The sequence below is a fragment of the Amblyraja radiata genome, chromosome 14, assembly GCF_010909765.2.
Source record: "Amblyraja radiata isolate CabotCenter1 chromosome 14, sAmbRad1.1.pri, whole genome shotgun sequence".
Lineage (NCBI taxonomy): Eukaryota > Metazoa > Chordata > Chondrichthyes > Rajiformes > Rajidae > Amblyraja > Amblyraja radiata.
The window spans coordinates 52,889,769-52,905,432 of record NC_045969.1 but is presented as its reverse complement, the minus strand read 5'-3'; the positions used below and the strand labels follow the sequence as shown (position 1 = coordinate 52,905,432).

At 41.6% G+C, this 15,664-nt stretch overlaps 1 protein-coding gene across 1 annotated transcript in view; it reads right to left on the bottom strand.

Annotated features, from left to right (window-relative positions):
- The window catches only part of zpld1 (zona pellucida like domain containing 1), a 41,769-nt gene that overhangs the window by 16,648 nt on the left and 9,457 nt on the right, over nt 1-15,664 (bottom strand). Inside the window, exons 5-7 of the mRNA XM_033033361.1 lie at nt 6,891-6,988; nt 6,722-6,802; nt 3,381-3,552 (exon numbers count right to left, since the gene is read on the bottom strand). Of these exons, the coding sequence (XP_032889252.1) occupies nt 3,381-3,552; nt 6,722-6,802; nt 6,891-6,988 (351 nt within the window). The remainder of the gene's footprint in view (nt 1-3,380; nt 3,553-6,721; nt 6,803-6,890; nt 6,989-15,664) is intronic.

Here is a 15,664-nt window from a genome sequence, read left to right as displayed (position 1 = left end):
CACTGTTGCAGAAGTAGGATCAGCCTTCCTACAGGTGAACCCACGGAAAGCAACTGGCCAGAATGGAGTCCCTGGCTACGTCAATAGGAACTATGTGTACACACACACATATTGATGGTGCCGAAGTAGAGATGGTTGAAAACTTCAAGTTCCAAAGATATAATATCACCAGCAATTTGTCCTGGACCAGCCACATCGAAGCAATGGCCATGAAAATACACCAATCCCTCTTCTTCCTCAGAAGGGTGAGGAGGTTCGGAATGTTATAGAATGCATTCAATCCAGTCTACCAAGCAGCCTTGACCCATTGCAGTTCGCCGCCCATCACAACAGGTCCACGGATGATGCCATCTCCCTGGCCCTACACTCATCCCTGGAACACCTGGATAAGAGAGACACCTACACCAGACTCCCATTCATAGACTAAAGCTCTGTCTTTAATACCATTATCCCATCCAAGCTCATTACCAAACTCACAGGACTTAGTGTCAGCACTCCTCTGCAACTGGATCCTCGACTTCCTGACCAACAGACCCCAATCAGTGAGGAAAAGGGACAAATCATCCTCTACAATAATCCTCAACACTGGTGCTCCAAAGGATGTGTTCTCAGCCCCCTTCTTGTACACTGATGACTGTGCAGCCAAGTACACATATAATTCAATTTACAAATTCACAGACGACACCACCGTTGTGGGCCGGATATCAAATAATCATGACGGAGTACAGGAAGGAGATTGGAGAACCTGGTGTCGCGACAACAACCTTTCTCTCAATGTCAGCAAGACAAAGGAGATAGTAATTGACATCAATAAGTGAAGTGGTACACACACCCCAGTTTGTAATGACAGCGCTGAAGTAGTGATGGTTGAAAACTTCAAATTCCTAGAAGTAAATATCACCAAGAACTTCTCCTGGACCACCCAACACACCGATGCCTCTACTTCCTTAGAAGGCTTAAGAAGTTTGGCATGTCCGCGTGACAACAGATGCGTTGTAGAAAGCATTTTAACGGGATGCATTAAAGCATAGTTTGGGAACAAATCCATCCAAGACCTCAAGAAATTGCAGTGAATTGTGGATGCAGCTCAGACCATCACATAAAACAACCTCCCTTCCATTGACTTCATTACACCTCACACTGCCTCGGCAAGACCGCCAACATTATCAAGGACCAGTCTCACCCCTCTTCAGCCCTCTCCCATCAGCAAGAGGCATAGAAATTTGAAAATGCATGCCTCCAGTTTCAAGGACAGTTTCTCCAAGCTGTTATTGGGCAGCATATCGGTGCTCTCACAGCTAGAGTGCGGTCCTGAACTCCTATCTACATCGTTGGAGATCTTTGAACTATCTTTAACCAGACTTTATCTGAATGTTGTACCCTTTATTCTTTATCTGTGCGCTGTGGACACTTGATTGTAATTGTGTAAAGTCTTCTCTTTGATTGGATAACACACAAACAAAAACTTTTCAGTGTACCCTGGTATATGTGACAATAATAAAGTAAACCAGAAGGATCTTGTTGCACATGTCCATGAAATCCTGAAGGCATCAAATGAGAGCAAATGCAACTTGTCACTTGCAGAAAGAGTTGTTAAGGAGGATTGAGGGACACTTGCCTTCATTGAAGAGGGTGCAAGATCAAGGGGGTTACTGTACAACTTAATAAAACATTGAGTTTTATGGCCACAACTGGAATATTGTGTGGAGTTCTGGTAACTATTGGAAGAAAGTGATTGCTCTGGAAAGAATTCAAAGGCGATTAATCAGGAAGTTGCCTGGGATGGAGTTTTACATTAATTGAAATATAAAGTATGTAAGGATGGCAAGAAATGAAATATAAGAGAGATAATAAAACAAAATTGAGAAGCAGGAGATGTGTTGAGCATGAAGAATGGTTGTCTTTGTGACAGAGAAGATTCAAGGTTCCAAGTTTACATAAAATTACACAGTACATTACCTAGTAATTTTGAGACACAAGAAACTGCAGATGCTGGATTCTTAAGCATAAATTGTAGGTATGTTGCAAAGCCTACCTGAAGCGTCGTTGAAGATCTGCTGCTGAGGGTGTGCGCGATTTTGGCGCCGTTTAGAGGGGGCGGGTTTAAAACGCGATTTTCTCTAAGCTGTTCCAATCTAAAATGTTCAGCCTAGTTAATTATTAACGAAAAATCGCTGGAAGACCCCGTCGCAAAAGCTATTATTAGGTTTAAAGGCCTTGAATAATAGTTATAGTAGTTTAAAAATCAATCTCTAAACCCGCGACAGCCAGCAACCGCAGGGTCTCATAAAGCAAATAGCAGAAGTTAGGTTGTATATTTTTACATTAAAAAGGGCTTCTAAAGATCCCTTTATACTAAGTTTAATATTGCGAGTAGCTCAATTTGGGCCCATTATATCGCGCAGTATTTTTCTCGGCATTTGGGGCACAAATCTACCGCAATGTGAACGTTCTAAACCAGCGCGTTCCACAGGGACCCACTGGAAAGCTGATTTAAATGGGCATTTATTTACAGCAATTAAACACTAAATTCCTTCCATTTGGCCTATAAATTAATGTAAATGAGATTTAAAAATCATGTTTTATTGTGAATTATTTGTGAATATTATTTGGACATTTAGGCTATTTAAAAATGTTAATCATTTATTAAGAAATGGATAGATGTTTAGATCTAGTAATTGAAGTCTGAAATTAGCTACAATTAGGTAACTAACTAATTATATGCTTTAATTTCAGGTCATCCAAGTAAGATTATTTTATATTTGTTTCAGAATGCTTCAATCTATGATAACTGAAAATTTCATTCAGTTCTCTTAATTTTTAAGAAAGTTATGGGCTTTTGACTGTTCACGATCACAGCTTTTTTGTTATGTCCATAGAAAATCAATAGGGAACAAGATGCTAATTTCCCAGTATGAAAATGGCCATAACTTTTTAAATACTTGAGATATGAAAGTGAATTAGGTGTCAAATTAAACTTATTTTTATGCTTTATCTGATGGGATAAATTACAGACTTGATTTTTAAAATCTCAAAATTTTGTAACATTGCTATAAATTGGTGGAGGAACTCGGTGGGTCAGGCAGCAACTGTGGAGGGAATGGAGAGACGACGTTTCATGTTGTGACCCTTCTTCAGAGTTTTTCTTTCTACCTCTGAATATTATCTATTTGACATAACACTCACAAAGACTTGTTGCAGATTAATTAAAATGATGGGGTGGGAGATTGCAACCTTCACGTGGTCCGCCCTGTTTCGACTAACGCAATCAACCCGACGTGCACAAACAATTAGATCAAGTAGTACAAGTTGACCTACATCTTTAGGCTGTGCACGCCATACGCAAGAAGATGAAGAAGTATTAAAATGATGCCACTTACTGGTGTCAAGAATGGGCAATCGTCTGACTTGCAAAGCTTCGTCACACAGTGCAAGAATACTGGAGACATCCTCTGGTTCTTATGTTTTACAAAGCGAAAAACCTCAAATGAGAATCTGCCCATTTGACTCCTGCCATTTTCTATAACTGTTGTTTGTGAATCCTTATTACAGCTGTTCTCAGCAAAAAAACAAAAGAAAAAATGAAGTTAGCATTCGTCATAAACTTTGCTTATCCTTCTAAAACTTGCTAATGTTCAAAATAGTTTAAAATTTGAGCTAATCTGCTCCACTGTATGATTAAAATCTCTCGTGACCAATGAATTAATTATCTTGGAGGATATAGATCTAGAACAAACATTACAACCCTTCCTTTAATTATCCACCCTTGAATGCCCTTATTTGGATATTGTCCATTTTAACTATTCTTATCTAAAATAATCCATAATATCCTGAGAGTGATGCTACATTAATCAACATTAAAAGGTTTATTGTGGTGACACGTTGAAATCACTGGCTAATTCATTGCTAGTTGTGTTGTTCAGTTTGAGCTCCTTTCACTGATTTGTATGACACCGTAGGCTGTCTTTCTTAACTGCACTTCAGTTTATGTTGGGAATTTAATTATATCGTTGCTATGAGTTCTTTTGGATATAAGGTGGAAAATTGGATGTAACCAACAGGAGTGCAAATAGAGGTGCATGGAACGACGACAAATACAACACACAAAATGCTGGAGTACCTCAGCAATTCAGGCAGCATCTGTAAACGACATCAATAGATGATGTTTCAGGTCTTCAGACTGATTGTGGTAATGGGGAGAAAGTTGGGAAAGAGGTGGGGGTGGGATAGAGCCTGGCAAGTAATAGGTGGATACAGGTGAGGGGGGTTGCTTGGCAAATGGGTGGACACAGGCTAGAGATGAAACGAGACAAAAGAGTGCCAGATAAGCAGAGAAGAGGAGTGAAATGTAGCCAGAGGAAGGTGAAATAGGTGAAAGGGACAGGTTGGGGGAAAGGATATGGAATGGAGATGGGGTAATGGGAGAAATGGGTGCATACTGGGAAGGAGGTATGATAAAGCAGTAGAGACATAATGCAATAGACCTACAATAGGAAAATATGATAAGATGGAAGAAGCATAATGCTAGTGATTCAGGTTCATGCCTGGATTTACCAGAGCACATTTTCAACCTTAGCTTGAAGGTTCAGGACATATGTAGGTAGTTTCTACAGAAAATGGAGTAAAGCTGCCTGGCAATATTTCCAGCCCAACCTCTAGTTTCTTCAGTAGGATAAGGTTAAATGTCATTCAGCATGGGAGATATTTCATGGATTTTGAGTTTAAGAAATGTAATTATTTTTATTTGATGGATTAAATGTATCATTTTGGCAGCAGCAATTTGTCAAAACCAGGGAGCCACAGAAATTTGTGTTTGTGCCTCACCAATTTCTGATCTACATCAATGACTTAGACAAGCATAATATATTCACATTTGCCAATTATAAACATTTGCTTATTTAGATCAGCAATTAATAGTTTGTCAGCTCTTATTAAAAATGGTCTGGAGAGAGAATGTGTTAAGCTTGCTGCAATTCTACATGGGTTCTACATGGGTTCAATCAGGCATCACCCTACGTTGCCTGAAGCATGCGCTGTATGGCGACAAATAACTACTTGGTTTGAAGAATGTAATGGGTCAACAATAGAACAACAGCCATCACCCTACATCAGGCAATCTATGTTTGAGATGTGGGGTGTGTACTTTTAATCTTTTCCTGAAAAGATCAATATTTTTGCCCGAGCATGTGTGAAGAGGTGTCATGTGAGGATAAATTGTGTAAAATCAATCTATATTCTTTAGTGTTTAGAGTTTAAGTGTGATTTCATTAAAAGTTAACAAGTCGACATGTTAAATTTCCAATGACTGAAGAGTCTGAAGCTGACGGCCCACAGCTGTGGGGAGAAAGCAGGAACGGGGTACTGATATTGGATGATCAGCCATTATTATAGTGAATGGCGGTGCTGGCTCGAAGAGCCAAAATAGCCTACTCCTGCACCTATTTTAGACACAAAAAGCTGGAGTAACTCAGCAGGACAGGCAGCATCTCTGGAGAGAAGGAATGGGTGACGTTTCGGGTCGAGACCCTTCTTCAGACTGGTTAGGAATATGGGAAACAAGAAATATAGATGGTGATGTGGAGAGGTAAAGAACAATGAATGAAAGATATGCAAAAAAGCAACGATGATAAAAGAAACAGGCCATTGTTAGCTGTTTATAGGCCTGCGCCTATTTTTTATGTATCTATCACGCAGTCAGACTGAGCCGTCTGCAGAGAAACATGAGTGTGGCTGGCAGGTGGCATATCCACCCCAACTCTTAGATCCAGCATTCTGGATTGTTGGAAATAAATTTCTACACTCAGAACGTTATGTTTCTTTGGAATTTGCTATGTGGAAATTGAATCATGGAGCATGTGGGGTCTTGGATGGTAGATTTTTGGCTAAGGATTGACAGGGTACGTGAGAATGTGCCTGTAATGTAGATTAAGAAGTTCTGTGATGAAAATAATGAATATTAAAGTCAGCCAAGGTTTGTATGGCCCAGACCAGCTCTCTGTGTTCTTACCACAAACACATAGAACAATACCACAATTAACTGCAATTGATTCCTGTTATTTTTAACCATTCAAGTAATTATCCAACTTTATTTTGATGTTTCTATTGAATCTTTTCACATCACCCTTTCTGGCACTACTTGCAAGATCAACACTTGCTGTGTAAAAAAATCTCATGCCATCCCTATGTCTTTATATAAATCACCTTACAACTGTGTTCCCACTTGCCTTCCTGCCAATTTAGCTTAGTTTAGATTAGTTTTAGAGAAACAGGCCCTTCGGCCGACCGAGTCCGCACCGACCAACGATTCCCGCACATTAACACCATCCTACTAAGGACAATTTACACACAAAGGACAATTTACACATACACCAAGTCAATTAACCTACAAACCTGTACGTCTTTGGAGTGTGGGTGAAAAACCGAAGATCTCGGAGAAAACCCACACGGTCACGGGGAGAAGGTGCAAACTCTGTTCAGACAGCACCCGTAGACGGGATCGAACCTGGTTCTCTGGCGTTGCAAGCGCTGGAAGGCAGCAGCTCTACCGCTGCACCATCATGGCCGCCCTTTCGAATTCTAGAAACCGTCACCTCCATACGCCACAAAAAACAGTCGTGAACAGGTCATTTACGTGACCACTGAGGCTCCCCACTCTGTGGAGAAAACCCCAATCTTCTCCAGTCTCTCCACCCACACATCTTAAAGTCAGAAGCCCACTCACCTGAAGAAAAGGTCATATCTATGTTCATCATTTGGATTACCAGAAGGAGTGGTGTAACAATAATCCATGAACACGTGCCATCTGCAGAGATAATGTAAGAGTTTTTCACCTGGAAATGTTTATCATGCTGATAATGAATCAAATTAAATAGGAAAATAAACGTGTTTACCTTCCATCCAGATTTGTAGCTTTCACAGCTGCGTACACCTTGGTCTTTAAAGGCAACCCCAAAGTTGGTATCATTAGAGGAAGGTTGTAGGATGAATCCTGGAGAAATGGAAAATTAGAGTTCTTATCACTCTATTCACTGAATAAACAGATTTTACATTATGAATTTCTATTATGAATGGACTTACTATCAGTCTATTAAGCAACACATTGTTATGGGAAGGGAAGGTGCAAGAAGTCAATGTGCAAGAAACCAAGAACAGATCGTAACATTTAGTCATGTTTTTTCCTTGTAGCATGTATTTGATTTTGGTTCCGAATGTTATCTGTTTAATCTCATGTGAAAAAACTCTGCTGAGTAATTACAAGGTGCAATTGATGGGGAGAAGGCAGGAAAATGGGATTAGGAGGCAAAGGTCAGCCTATATTGAATGTTGGAGTGGACTCCATGGGCTCCTATAACTTGTGAACCTGTGCAATTGAAGTCGGGTAAGAACCTACAAAATTCTTAAGGGGTTGGACAGGCTAGATGCAGGAAGATTGTTCCCGATGTTGGGGAAGTCCAGAACAAGGGGTCACAGTTTAAGGATAGAGGGGGAAATCTTTTAGGACCGAGATGAGAAAAACATTTTTCACACAGAGAGTGGTGAATCTCTGGAATTCTCTCCCGCAGAAGGTAGTTGAGGCCAGTTCATTGGCTATATTTAAGAGGGAGTTAGATGTGGCCCTTGTGGCTAAAGGGATCAGGGGGTATGGAGAGAAGGCAGGTACAGGATCCTGAGTTGGATGATCAGCCATGATCATATTGAATGGCGGTGCAGGCTCGAAGGGCCGAATGGCCTACCCCTGCACCTATTTTCTATGTTTCTATGTTTCTAAGAGGGTGGGCCCACAACAGATCCCTTGACAGTGATATTTAGATGCATGCAAGGTAATTCGGAATATTCCTTGTAAGAACAAACTTGTACTAAGACTTTTCTTCTGTCAGCTGCTGGAGGTACAGAGAATGACATTCACAGAGGCAGTGAGCTCGGGGCAGCAGGTTGGGTGCGGGTGGAGTGGGAGCCTGTGAGATATAATCTGTGAGATGTTATTTCTGTGCTGACAGGAATTACCGAGAAATGAGGAAATGGGAATCACATTAGTGGGACGACAGATGGCACAATGGGCTAAGTGTTCGGCTGGCAACCGGAAGGTAGCCGGTTCGAATCCCGCTTGGAGTGCATACTGTCGTTGTGTCCTTGGGCAAGACACTTCACCCACCTTTGCCTGTGTGTGAATGTGTGTGAATGTGTGTGAGTGATTGGTGGTGGTCGGAGGGGCCGTAGGCGCAGATTGGCAGCCACGCTTCCGTCAGTCTGCCCCAGGGCAGCTGTGGCTACAGAAATAGCTTACCACCACCGAGTGTGTCTGAGGAGTGAATGAATAATGCGATGTAAAGCGCCTTGAGTATTAGAAAGGCGCTATATAAATCCTATCCATTATTATTATTATTATTAATGACATGAGTGATTACTGAGAAATTGTAAAGAGCTTGTAAATTGTAAATTGTGAAGCTTACTCCCAGCAGCAGGTTGTTAGACCAAAACAAACAACTTATGAACCACCTGTTTGGGCTCATGTTAAGACCCATCTAACTCAGCACTCTTTTCAGAGGCCAAATGTACAGACTCATAGGAGTAAGGGTGCACAGGGGGGCTGTTAGCACTGCTCCCCCTGTACGGAATGATAGAAACCGACGTGACATCTGGAAATTTATAGAGAAGCAGAATCAGATTACTACTCTGCTAACTCAACAAAATATCTCTTCGACCTTACCACCAAGAAACATTCCTGTTCATGATGGTGACCCTTTGCAGTATGAAATTTTCATTATGCCATTTGAGAAAGGAGTGGAAAGGAAGACTACTGATAAGAGTGACTGCTTGCATTTTCTAGAGCAACACACAAGAGGGCATCTAAAAGAGCTAGTCCACAGTTGCCGACATTTGCTTCCAGCAGATGGCTATCAAAAGGCGAAAGCTCTGCTTAAAAAATATTTTGGTGTTATCTTTATTTTGGTAAGTCAAAATAAAGACAGGAGTAAAAGTCAGGATCTGTAGAGAAGGTGGGAGTTAGAGCAAACTGAGAATGAAAGCCGACAGACCAGTGTGTGTGACTTACACCAAGGGTGATACATTGGCACATTTTTAAAATCTATTATCAGTCTCTGTGAACAGGTAACTTACATGGTGAGTCCCCTGTGCAAGTTCACAAGTTACAGGAGTAGAATTAGGCCATTCGGCCCATCGAGTCTACTCCGCCATTCCATTATGGCTGATCTCTGCCTCCTAATCTCATTTTCCTGCCTTCTCCCCATAACCCTTGACAGTTCTAATCAAGAATTTGTCCAACTCTGCCTTAAAAATATCCACTGACTTTGCCTACACAACCATCACAGATTAACTACCCTCTGACTAAAGAAGTTCCTCCTCACCTCCTTTCTAAAGGAGTGCCCTTTAATTTTGAGGCTATGACCTCTGGTCCTAGACTTTCCCACCAGTGGAAACATGCTTTCCACTTCCACTCTATCTATGCCGGCAGGAGCCATTCATGCTTAGGCTAGTTACTGTTAGCATACCTTATTGTTTTGTCTAGATATTTCTAGAAATATTGTTTTGTCGCTTGGGATGGGCTTTTGATACGTAGATGCACGTTACATTTAGCGTAATCACAGGGAGTGGCTAGGTCAGACTGGAGCCGGTACAGGGGGAAGGAATGCAGTTTTTACCAGATCAAATAGTAAGAACGGAAAGCTACGATTTGTAGAAGGATAAAGAGGATCTGGTAAGTTTACTTCTTTGTCTGTACAACTATTTCAAAAAAGAACAACTGGGGGATTCGTTTTTGCTATCGGCTGCGTACAATCACTCCTCCCTGCCAATGGAAAGCTAAGGCTTGGAATAGTTTGAAATTGCCATTACATAAAAGTTAAAATTATTCTCGATGAGTGAAACTGAAGCCAAAGCTGGAACAAAGAATCTGCCTGACGTCGTCAACTCGACAAGGTCACCACCTCCGCTACGCCGTTAGACGAAGATTGGAAACTTCGAAAGCCAGCGCAGGGAATCATGAGTAAATGTACAGAATTAAGCTTTAGAACGGCTACTTTAAGTCGTATAGAATGGCCAAGAAGGCTGTATTTGGAACGGCCAAGAAGGCTGTATTTGGAAAAGCTGCATTAGGCTTTAAAAGAAATGCTGCGAAAGCTGTATTGAAAATGACTGTTAGTATGGAAACATGTACGGTGACCTTGAGAATCTCTACGATATCTACGTTTTGAATTCCCGTTCAGATTTTTTTGAATTCCAGTCTGGAAGCAAACGTCAACACGTCATTACGTCAACACATCTTTAAAGGGATAGTGAGCCAGTATGTCTAAAGCTCACCCACAAGGGGGCGAATTGGAACAGGATTATGGAAAATGTGGAAGAAGAACCAATAAACTCACCGACAAAGGCCAGGTATTGCTCTTTGTACGATATGAGAATTCAAGAAACACGTTGTGTAAACGAGCGATCAAGTTAATTGAAAAGCTGAAGGAGCTCATGAAATCAGATGAAAATGCAAAGGAAGTACAATCTCATCCGGTTCAATTAAGCTCCGCAATAAAACCAGAGAAAATTACGAGTCATTGGCGAAGGTACCACTGCCTGAAAGGGAGCTTGAAAGGCAAGATCAGTGGCTTCAAGAAACGATGGAATCTTTTAATGGTTTTATACAAGATGGTTATCTTGTTATCAGAAAATTGTTAACAAACTATGCAATCTATAGTTGGAAATGCTATAGAACAAAGTGTTGCATCCACAGAAGAAATTGGACCTGAACACAGTGTTTCAAATGTCTCAAAAAGAAGATCAAGCCACAAATCTAATTCTTCATCATGTGCATTTTCAAGGGTCTCTTCTCCTATTGAAGCTCAAGTAGATATGGCTTATTCTCTTGGAACGGGCTGCCGCCATGGACAAAACGCACCAGCTTGAGGCACAAGAAGAGCAATTGATAAGAGAGGAGGCACAAGACGAGCATTTGATAAGAGAGACTGAGGCATGAAAGGGGCAATTAAAAAGCGAGAACAGCTGGAACTAAAGATGGAGATGGCAGTAGCCACTGCAAGGATCAATATACTTCAGGGCAAGGGTTCAAGAAGCGGATCGAGAGTATCTCACGGGATGAGCTCTATTATGGACGAAGCAGCTGCTAAAAGGGAACCAGCAGCTAAATTAAATCTACAGGCAGATGAATACTGGCCTGATCAAGTGCAACAAAGACCGAATGTGTTGACGGGAAGCGAAGCTTACTCCCAGCAACAGGTTGTTAGACCAAAACAAACAACTTATGAACCACCTGTTTGGGCTCATGTTGAGACCATCTAACTCAGCACTCTTTTCAGAGGCAAATGCACAGACTCATAGGAGTGAGGGTGTGCAGGGGCTTGTTAGCACTGCTCCCCCTGTACGGAATGATAGAAACCAACGTGATATCGGGAAATTAATAGGGAGGCAGAATCAATCCCGTGCTACCTGCTCCATGATTGGATAATCAGTGACTAAACTGTCTCCCCCACCTGGTTTGCCAGGTGAGGAGGGGTCTGTGGACCAACACCAAGACCTGTCAAAGGGCGGATGAGCTTCTAGCGAGTCAATGGCCATCCGCACTTCAGTAGAAGTTGTGATCACTGTCGTACCTAGCATCGTATGGAATGATGATAAAGCACACATACCAAAATCCTATACCTCCAGCGGCGGAAGTCTGCAGGTACTGGAGGACAGAGATGTGCGGTACGTCAGTCACCGTTCCCATTGGAAATCAACACCACTAATGTTTTCAACGATGATGAATGAATGAAGAATCAGATTACTATTCTTCTAACTCAACAAAATATCTCTTCTACTTTACCTCCAAGAGACATTCCTGTTCATGATGGTGACCCTTTGCAGTATGAAAATTTCATTACGGTGTTTGAGAAAGGAGTGGAAAGGAAAACTACTGATAAGAGTGATTGCTTGCATTTTCTAGAGCAATACATAGGAATGCATCTAAAAGAGCAAGTCCACAGTTGCCGACATTTGCTTCCAGCCGATGGCTATCAAAAGGCGAAAGCTCTGCTTAAAAAATATTTTGGTAATGAACAGAAGATTGCCAGTGCATACATGAGCAAGGCTTTTTCTTGGTCAGTGATAAAGGCAGAGGATGTGAAGGCATTGCATGCGTTTTCGCTGTTTATTAGAGGTTGTTGCAATGCAATGGAACATCTCACCTATATGAATGTTGCTACCAATATAAAAACTATCCTTCTAAAATTACCTTTCAGGCTTAGAGACAAGTGGAGGGATAGTGCATCTCAGATACAGAAAACGCATGGACGTCAAGCTAATTTTCCTGATCTGGTGGATTTCTTGGAGTGGCCAGTGGAGATAATGTCAGATCCACTTTTTTGAGGCATTCAGGATCCTAGACCAATGGAAACTGTCAAAGGTTCAACTTTTGCTAAAACAAGAGAACGATCAGGACAGAAAGGAAACAGTTTTGCAACAACTGCATTAGCTGTAGAAACAACAGTGCAAGGAAATCCGACAACAGGTGAATTGAGAAGAGATGCGTCTACCATTAACACTCAAGGTTCATGTTGGTTCTGTGATAAAAGTGGTCACACATTAGGGCAGTGTCGACTGTTCAAGTAAGAAGGGGCATAAAGAAAAGATGGACTTCTTAAAGCAGAAGGGAGTCTGCTTTGGATGTTTGAAGAAAGGACACATGAGTAGAAACTGCATGAGCCGTATGATGTGTGCAAACTGAACAGAAGAACACAAAGAAGCCGGAGCATACAGAACAGAATGAGAAGCCAACTGTGAGTGATGCTGTTTCCTCATCTGGGATGTGTGCGCATATTGGAGCCGGTGATGGAACCTGCATCTTCTCCATCTTACCAGTACAGGTAAAGAGCCGCAAGGGTGACACGGTGTTGCAAACATAGGCATTTTTGGATCATGGAAGTTCAACACCTTTTGTATAGAAAGCTTGATGAGAAGGCTGAACATTACAGGACAACAGACTAAGATCCTCTTGCGTACCATGAATGAAGAGAAGCCTGTGTTCACTCATCATATCTCAGGTTTGGAAATATGTAGTCTGGACAAAGACGATTTTATACAACTATCTGATGTGTTCACACATAAGGCCATGCCTGTTTCTCATCTAAACATTCCCAGGCAGGAGGAGCTGAAGCAATGGCCTCACTTGAAGGATATCAAGATTCTTAAAATAGACTCTGGCATCGACTTACTCATCGGAACAAATGCTTCAAAGGTATTGGAACCTTGAGAGCTGGTCAACACATAAGGGGATGGACCATTTGCCATGAGGACCTGACTTGGATGGGTCATCTTTGGTTCCCTGAGAACAGACACCGAAAGCAGGGATGAAAATGGCTGCCCTGCTGCTGCTGTCAATCGAATATCTACTGTAAACTTAGAGGAGCTACTGGTCAAGCAATGCAATCATGACTTCAGTGAAAGAACCAGCAAGGAAGCAGAAGAAATGCCAGGTGAAGAGATAAAGTTCTTGGATATTATGAATCACTCAGTGAAGATGATAGATGGACACTATTGCCTAGACTTACCTTTCAAACAATAAAGTATCAGTTTGCAGAAAAACATTGCAGTGCAGCACATCCAGAACCTGAAACGCAGGTTTGACGAGAATAGGAAATTTCATGATGAATATACATCTTTCCTCAAGGAAATGACTGATAATGGTTATGCTGACATGGTACCAGTGGACTAGCTGAATCGAAGTGATGGAGAGCTCTGGTACATCCCACACCATGGGATGTATCACTCAAGGAAAGGGACCTTGAGGATGGTCATAGATTGTGGGGCAGTCTTCAAAGGAACATCTGCTGCAGGGTCCAGACCTTACCAACTCACTTTAATGAGTTCTCATCAGATGCAGACAAGAACAGGTTGCTTTGATGGCTGATATCAAGGCAATGTTTCATCGTCAAAGTATCAGAAAAGCATATTGACTATTTGCGATTCCTTATGGTGGCCTGAGGGTGATGCACAGCAAAATCTTGTTGAATACCGGATGAAGGTACATCTTTTTGGAGCAGTGTCATCACCAAGTTGTACAAACTTTGCGAGGTGACAAACACAGTAAAGAACAACTTTTCTGTAGATGATTGTTTAAAGTCCATGCCTTCGGAACAGGAAGCAATTCAAATGGCAGCACACCTGACGTCCCTCTGCCAAATGGGATAATTCATGCTGTCAAAGTGGATCAGCAACAGCCTTGCTGTATTGACATCCATTCCACAAGAACACAGCCAAGGAAACCAGGGATTTGGACTTGGACAAAGACAATGTGCCTATGGAAGGTGCACTGGGATTGCACTGGTGCGTAGAAGCAGATGTGTTCAAGTTCAGAATTTTGCGTACAGTACGACTTCAGACTAAGAACAACATCTTGGTAAGACCGATAACTAAGATATGCCTGCTCCAAGAAGCCAAAGAAGAAGATTGACGAATCACTAAAGAAGTTTGAATGCCAACACATAGTGCATACCTTTTGTTTTTGATAATATGTTAAGCTTTTAAAGCTCCTTTTAATGTTTATTTGTAATTGCTTCATTATATATGTAGAACAATTAGGGGGCGGTGTGTAGGAGCCATTCATGCTTAGGCTAGTTACTGTTAGTATATTTTATTGTTTTGTCTAGATATTTCTCGCAATATGTTTCGTACGCTTGGGGATGGGCTTTTGATACGTAGATGAACGTTACATTTAGCGTAGTCACAGGGTGTGGCTAGATCAGACTGGAGCCGGCATGGGAGAAGGAATACAGTTTTTACCAGATCAGATAGTAAGAACGGAAAGCTACGATTTGTATAAGGATAAAGAGGATCTGGTATGTTTTGCTACTTTGTCTGTATAACTATTTCAATAAAGAATCAATTAAACTGGAAAGAACGACTGGAGGATTCATTTTTGCTATCGGCAGCTTACGATCGCTCCTCCCTGCCAGTGTACTAATGGCAATGGAAAGCTGAAGCTTGGAGTAGTTTGAAATTGCCATTACAATGCCTTTCAATATTCTGTAAGTTTCAATTAGGTCCCCCCTCAACCTTCTAAACTCCAGCGAGTAGAGGCCCAGTGCTGTCTAACGCTCATCATATGCTAACCCACTCATTCCTGGAATCATTCTTGTAAACCTCCTCTGGTCTCTCTCCAGAGCCAGCACATCCTTCCTCAGATATGAGGCCCAACTTTGCTCACATTACTCCAAATGTGGACTGATCAGCACCTTATAGAAGCTCAGCATTACATCTCTCTTTTAGTATTTCAGTCGTCTTGATATAAATGCTATCTTTTTTGTCTTCCTTACTACCAATTCGACTTGCAAATTGACTTTTGTACTTCCATTTTCTGGATTCTCTCTCCATTAAGAAAATAATCTACGTCTTTCTTCTTATTGCTAAAATGCATGTCTCTGCAATTTGCTGCACTGAATTTTATAAGCCACTTCTCTGCCCACTCTCCTAACCTGCCCAAGTCCTTATGTAGAGTCCTTGCTTCCTCTACACTTCCTGCCCCTTCACCTATCTTAGCATCATCTGCAAACTTAGCCACAAAGCCTTCAATCCCTTTATCCAAATCATTAATATACAATGTGAAGAGAAGCGGCCCCAGCCCCGAGCCTTGTGGAACTTCACTAGTCACTGGCAGCCAACCTGA